Genomic DNA, 6,963 nt, shown 5'->3' with positions numbered 1-6,963 from the left:
TTATCCGCATATACATATATGTATGCGTATGCGTGTCCGTGTTGCGCGCGTGTTAAAAGCACGCGCTGATGGTATGTATATGTGTGCATGCGTGTGTTAGAGAGCAGTGATGCATAGAGGACAGGGCTGTGGGCGCAGTTTCCAGGCAGGTTCCATCCAATTACAGATATATTATATCATAGCAAACATCGTGACTATTTACAATAAATACAGTCGATTAGATTATATAAATAAAATATATCGTATCGTTAGTTTAGGTTTACAGCAACACGTGACAGTAAACAATTAGATCAGCGGCGAAGTAGCGTAATCTACTTAGGGTAGTGGTCGTAGTAGCTGCAGCATGACTGACTCTGCGCATTCATTCGCTCTCACTCTCTCTCACTCGCTCTTCCTCGTACACATTTAACACACACGTGCTCTCTCTCTCTCTCTCTCTCTCTCTCTCACCAAATATCTTTCACTCTTCATCTTTTTTTTTCTTTTTTATTTTCTACCGTGTGTTCAAACTTCTGTGCTGTTCCTCATCTCGACTCGTCCCGGGGTACATTTTTATCGTGGACAAGATTTGTTTCGCGAGAATCGAGTACATCACGTGTGGTCCGACGGATTCAGCTAGCTCGGCCGTAACTATTAACGACATCTCGCGTTCGTTTCCCGGACGACCCGTGTATGCTTGCGTACCGTAGTGATAATTAATTGCAATAATAGTTACTAATAATGACGGTCGTTTATCTCATTCGGTTACCTCTGTCGAGCTCGTATTTATGAGTATGTCGTGCGTTGCCCCGCGGTTGAAAACATCGGGGAACGTGCGTATATGTGTGTACTCATCTTATTTTCTTTTTTTCTTATAGAAAGTTTTTATTAGCGAAACGAGACGAAACTTCACGGAAGTTAAGAGAGCGAGTAAATTCATTCGCTTGTTTTTTTTTTTTATTTAGTTCTTACTTTTTCTTTTTTTTAGCGGTAATTATTAGTTACTCGAAGAGTATTTATAATTGGGACAAATGGTTCTCGCGACCCTGCACGTTGGATCCGCCTTTTAAAACGCTTTAATAATTTGACACTCGGTACACTTCTCTTCCTTTCTTTAGTCGTTTTAAAAAATAGTCGATTCTTTGAACGCCATTGCCGATTCAACGGTAATACACGGTATGTATAGAATATACGAAGAAACTGGGAAAATTCAAGGATGGGGCGCAACCGGAGTGCGGTGGGTGATAGAGGAGGGGTAAGTATGGTGGAGTGTTTAGATACCCACGATTGTGGTTGTGGTTTGATCACCGTCGATCTCGAGGTCCTCTGTTATGTAAACACGTCTCGTCCTTTCGCCCTTCGGTATCGAGAGTATTAATATTGGCAGCATAAGTTCGGGAGAAAATGGCGGAAGGACGACTACGGTAATTATGTGCGATATCGGACGCGCAATACGAGTTTTCTCAACGTACTTTTCAACAATAAAAAAAAGTAGAAAAAAACAGACGAAGGAAAAAGATCGCCTTCGATTTCGTTAAGGGCACGAGAGCTCGTTTGGACCACAGAGTTTGAAGGATATTATCTTGGTGTTCAATGCAACTCTAAACACTCGCTCGAGTCAAAAATACATTTACGAAGCTTTCCTATATAATCTCTCTTTTTTCTCTTCTCTTCTTTTCTCTTCTCTCTCTCTCTCTCTCTCTCTCTCTCTTTCTCTCTGTTCCTCTTTTTCACTATATATACTTTGTATTCTTTTTTTGTTCGTTTATACATTCAGCGCAATAAGGTAATTCCTTTTTTTAATGTTTTTTTTAAATCGTTTTTCTCATCTATTCAGACGATAATGTCGTTGTGCCGCTATCTATCCGTCTTAAGAGAACGGCGCCGTCTAAAGCCGTATTTTCGCAAAATATTCAATGGCGAATATCGAAGAAACGTGATAAAATAATGGGGTGATAATTCGGGGGGAAATCGAGGTTGAAAGAAAGGAAACTATATACGGGTAGTACATTGAAATTAGTGTAATGAGGAGGAGCAGAGGACCGTAGTAGGGGTACGATAGGACGGGGTGGGGGAAGAAGGCGGAGCTAAGAAGAGTCCAGACCTTATGTGCGTGGAACGGGTAGTAGCAAATTCAGGCAAGGGAAGGGGGTATTAGCCGGTGCTAAATAATATTCTTATGTACGTAGATGTATATGGCGTTCAGTACACAGCAAAAACGATCGGTACTGACGAGCATTAAATTTAGATATACACACTTAGTATTCGGTGAAGAAACATAGTTAACGTTCCGTTATTCATATCCAGCAAGCACAAATATGCAATAATATCTCCTGTATACGTATTATTACCGATAATGGAGTTTATCCTTTCTCTTTCATTCTTGCACTCTCTCCTTTTCTTTCTTTCGTTTTCGATTTTAAACAGACAGACATTTCTGCTCCGTCATCGTTGTCGCAGGAGACAAAACGATGATTGTAATTTTCTTCGTTCGCAATTATTCCCTTTTCAAATGTTCATCGTTCTCCCGCGACGATAGTGTTTATCTTTCTCTCTCTCTCTCTCTCACTCTCGCTCTCTCTCCCTCTCTCTCTCTCTCACGAACAGCAATTTGTACGCAACGCGACATCAATTCTCGAGGAAGTGGACGCTAGCGCTAAATGTTGGCCGGGGGAGCGGGGGGTAGGACACATCCATCGTTAAAAATACCTTAGCCACGCTATGCAGTTGTGTCTGTGTTTTGAGTGTGTGTACCTGTTCTCCAACGTCCTCTAAATTAGTCACGCTCACCGTTGTCGAACGTTGCACCGATATTTCTCCTTCATACGAGAAAGCACCACTTTTATAATACACCTTAATATCATCTCTCTCTCTCTCTCTCTCTCTCTCTCTCTCTCTCTCTCTCTCTCTCTCTCTCTCTCGTTTTTACTCCTTCAGCCTTCCTAAATTCGGAATATCGATATCCAGATAATGAAACGCGTTATGTTAGATCACCAAGTCGATCGAACGACGCCATCTTTCCTCCGCCATGTTCTTGCGTTCCATCAATGTTTTCATTAACACTTTGGACGCATATTAATCTGTATATAATCCTCTTCAGCATTCACAGGGCCATTCATTGTTGAGATACGCGCATACGTGTTCCTTCTGTGTCCACTTGCGATCCTATCGTATGTATCCTAACCTTTTATCGATCCTCCATCCATCTTCTTCTCGTTATCTAAGTACGACTAAGGTATCGCGCGGGTAAATGATGGGTACACAAGTTTTTATTTTTTTCTTCTCGAATGGGTACATCGACGATGGACGCCTTTTGTCCTTCTTATCCTACTGGAAAAAGTTTATACGTCAATGTAAAGCTATATATTGACTAGTTTCTCTCACTCGATTCGCTTCAACGACAAATGGCCTGCTCCCTGCTGCATTTTCGTCGCTCAACGTTCGATGACTATCTCCATCGTACGATCGTATCTTAATGATGTTATGTATACAATTCTCACGACCACGATTCTTCCGTCTGTCGTCTTTTTTTTTCGCAAGGAACTCTTCTTGTCTCGCAGCAAGAAGAACAACGACGGGCAATTCAATGGTGAGAGCCTTCTGGAACGTGTCCCTTTCTTCCATACGACGACGACGACGACGACGCTATCTGCTGGTCGCGTAGCAAACATTCTTCCCGAGATGCTTACACACTACACCCTAAATCGCGGTACAATAATAATCGATATAACGTTAAATGTTTTTGGCATCTTCGAAATACACAAATAGACTTTGGTATAAAACTTTTTCTTTTGTTTCTTTTGATAGTGTTCAGTACGTTCATACGGAGGGGGTCGCGGCTCGATGCGATTCCCTCTCTCTCTTTCTTTCCATTCTCGATCCTCTTCTCTCTTTCTACCCTCTTGACACGCCACACGCTCTACCTACACCATTTTGGAAATTCCTGTTGCTTCGACGATTGGACAATTCTCCCGGCATCCGAATGTATCTCAGGAGATTAGGACTCCCTGGCTGACGATATCATTAGCAGATCTTGTCTAGCCACCACAATTTGCATGTGGGTGCGCCTCTCCTCCTACGACGCTTCTTGCTCGACGGGTCCACCGCCTTCTTCACGAACCGAATATTGTACGGGTCTTCGGCTAGCTCTGGATACTGCTGTGCATCGTGAATGTATTCACCCTCGTAACTGGACGCAGATCCAGATTTCAGAATCTCGTCCTGCTCAGCTACCATCCATTCAATAGCCGTAGGTGTGTTAGCCTTGAGGGCCTCGCGTTCTCTATGCCACGCTTTACGAATCGCGGTCGCCTTGGCGTGGTGAAGCAGTCTTTGTTTCTCTCTTTCCGCAGTGGTGCCGTAACGCAGATTAACTACGTAACTGACTCCATGGATTTTCACGTCGATCAGCGAGCTACTACCACTACCATTCTCACTTTCGTGGAAAGTAGTGTTCACCTGACCACCGAGACGCTTTAACTGACCGCGGTCCTCACTGGCCCGCCATGTATCTTCTTTTACGAAGTAAAAAGCGTCCTGTTGAGCGCTGTGCACTATGAACGTGAACGGGAGGAAGTATGAACGGTTGAACACTGATGTGAACACGTCGCCATAGATGGCGTTAGCTGTTGGTACGTTTGATACCACTGCTTGGCCATCTGCAGTTCTGGAGACGAGGATTCCTTTGCCAAATGGAGGATCTGATGCGGCGCCTAGGCGACTGGGAATAAGATCGCTTGTGTCCTTCTTCAGGGCTGAACGAGGTGGCGCTGAGAGGCTGACAGCGTCCCCTGAGTGTCTTTGTGCGATGTGGGCGAGGAAGCCTGATTGAACACCGAGGTTTCTGGTTCTCTTCTTTTTGCCAAAGATAGAGGTGCCTGGTCCTAGAGCTGGAGGAATGAGGCTGTCTGGGAGCTCCTCTGGGAAGAGTTGAGGGGCGAGGCTCTTGAGGTCGTAGCCGAGGTGCGACATCCATGATATGTGGTCTGAAAGGCAATTGAAAGTTGATGTTGATGTTTTAGTTGGATATTTTCAAATATAATATATATTTATGAATTTTTGTCTATAAGAGTCGCCAACCAAGTTCAATAAAATAAAAAATTATACTACATAAAATTTTATAATAATAATACTAATAATAATAAATTAACATAAACTAGTACACCATTTAAATAATTAAGTTAGGTGTAAGTATTGATATACAATTTTTTAATATAAATGTTTCAGTTTTTAAACTATTAATTGTAATTTGATATTTTAAATAATACATTTTTAGTAGAACTTTTGATTTATACGTTAAAATCTGTATACTATAGGGAAGGAAAGGGAATATAGATGAGGTTAGGTTCTCAAAGTTGACCAAGTGGACCGGGACTGCCTTAGAAAGTGTCATTATTGACCAAACTAGCCGTACGACTAGTAAATCTTCAATAAAGCATCTCCTTGAAGGTGTAGGGACCTTACCAGTTGGTTGGTTTGGTCGGTCTGTATGCCTAACGTCAATAGGATCGTTCCCATTGAACCTATACAGATTCAGATGCGTCGGAGTGTCCACTCTGTCCAGAACGTTCTCCCATAAGGGAGACATCCATTGGCCTATTAATGGATCGTAAACTCTGCCGTTTGGCATGTGCACCAATGATGTTACCTGAGTTGAAAAAAATGAAAAAACAAATTAAACACAGAGAGATCTTTTATTTCGTACTTTTTGTTTAAAATCAATTCATTATTTAAAATCATTTTTGAGAGACTAGGAGGTAATGGCCGCAATGCAAATGTATTTGTCTTATTTACATAAAAATATTTATTAAATTTTTATTTAATAAAGAACAATACCATCCAGTTTTCCTTTTTATCTTACCTGATCCAGAAGCCCTCCACAGAAGTCAACAGGCAAATATAAATAAGGATTCGAATCATAAACGATATGTCCATAGGGCGACCTCATTATTTCTCTTATACCTTCGCCATATTGACTAAAGATCATGATTGGTGTGCCACATTGATCAGTGGCAATATAATATTTGTGCCGATAGACTTGAGCATAGATCAGATGTCCTCTGTCATCATAAACCAACGACATTAATTTACCATCCCTCGGACTGTAAATCTGGCTGACTTCATGAGGACGTTTCTGATTGTTATAGAAGAACTGAGTGACATTTCCATAGTTATCCTTCCGGGTAGCAAGACGATCCAGATGATCGTAGTAATATCTCACATCAAAGCGACCACGTTTAGTGGCACGGACCAGAAGCCCTTTCGCATTGTAGTTGAATCTCTCTTCTCTAGCATTTTGCACCACCAATCCTCTGTTATCATACTTATACAGTCCTTCCCCTAATTTAACTATTCTATCCATATTGTTATACTCCATAGGTATAAGGTTCTTTCGATAAGTCAATGACAACATGTTCCCATTGGCATCATACTTGAAACCCCATGGTTCCTGGGCTTCAACACCAGTTAACTGGCCGTCACAGTCCCAAGTATAATTTTTTACGTTAGTATAAGTATTAACAGCAACATTGCGTGTGTATGTCCTTGTCTGATTAATGCGACCACGAATGTCATGAGTGAACTCCATCTTGAACACTTCTAATTGATGAATAGTCAATGTCACTTGGGTCTCCAAGAACCTGTCATCTGTACTCCTGGAGAACAAGGCAGTTCCATCGAACACAGTGGTTTCGTTGGTTTGTGGTCTGGTCACCTTAAATTGTCCAATTTGTTCCAGCATACCTGTCCTTGGACTGTAAGCCATGGTGTGGGCTGGAAGTGTCTGGCCGCCGATTCTACCCTGTACATTGATAAGTCTGAAGTTGGAATCATAATCGAAAGTGAACTTGGCGTTACTGAGGCCAGTCTTTGCACCAAAATCTATACGCTCTTCTACTAACAATCCAGCACTGTACTGGTAATCCCATTTGTACTCCACATCTCGTTCAGAGTGTATCACTTCTGAAGGCAGACCACTTTCTGTGT

The 6,963-nt window shown here is 42.0% G+C and overlaps 1 protein-coding gene across 1 annotated transcript in view; it reads right to left on the bottom strand.

Annotated features, from left to right (window-relative positions):
* Nucleotides 1-3,813: 3,813 nt before the first annotated feature.
* LOC108571478 (teneurin-a) overlaps nucleotides 3,814-6,963 on the bottom strand; it is a 48,027-nt gene continuing 44,877 nt past the window's right edge. Inside the window, exons 16-18 of the mRNA XM_017933534.1 lie at nucleotides 5,840-6,957; nucleotides 5,443-5,626; nucleotides 3,814-4,964 (exon numbers count right to left, since the gene is read on the bottom strand). Coding sequence (XP_017789023.1) covers nucleotides 4,003-4,964; nucleotides 5,443-5,626; nucleotides 5,840-6,957 — 2,264 coding nt within the window. The 3' untranslated portion in view covers nucleotides 3,814-4,002. The remainder of the gene's footprint in view (nucleotides 4,965-5,442; nucleotides 5,627-5,839; nucleotides 6,958-6,963) is intronic.

This window comes from Habropoda laboriosa, unplaced genomic scaffold (assembly GCF_001263275.1).
Source record: "Habropoda laboriosa isolate 0110345459 unplaced genomic scaffold, ASM126327v1 scaffold40, whole genome shotgun sequence".
Classification (NCBI taxonomy): domain Eukaryota; kingdom Metazoa; phylum Arthropoda; class Insecta; order Hymenoptera; family Apidae; genus Habropoda; species Habropoda laboriosa.
Note: the sequence above shows the minus strand (reverse complement) of the source record. Positions and strands in the feature narration are given on the sequence as shown.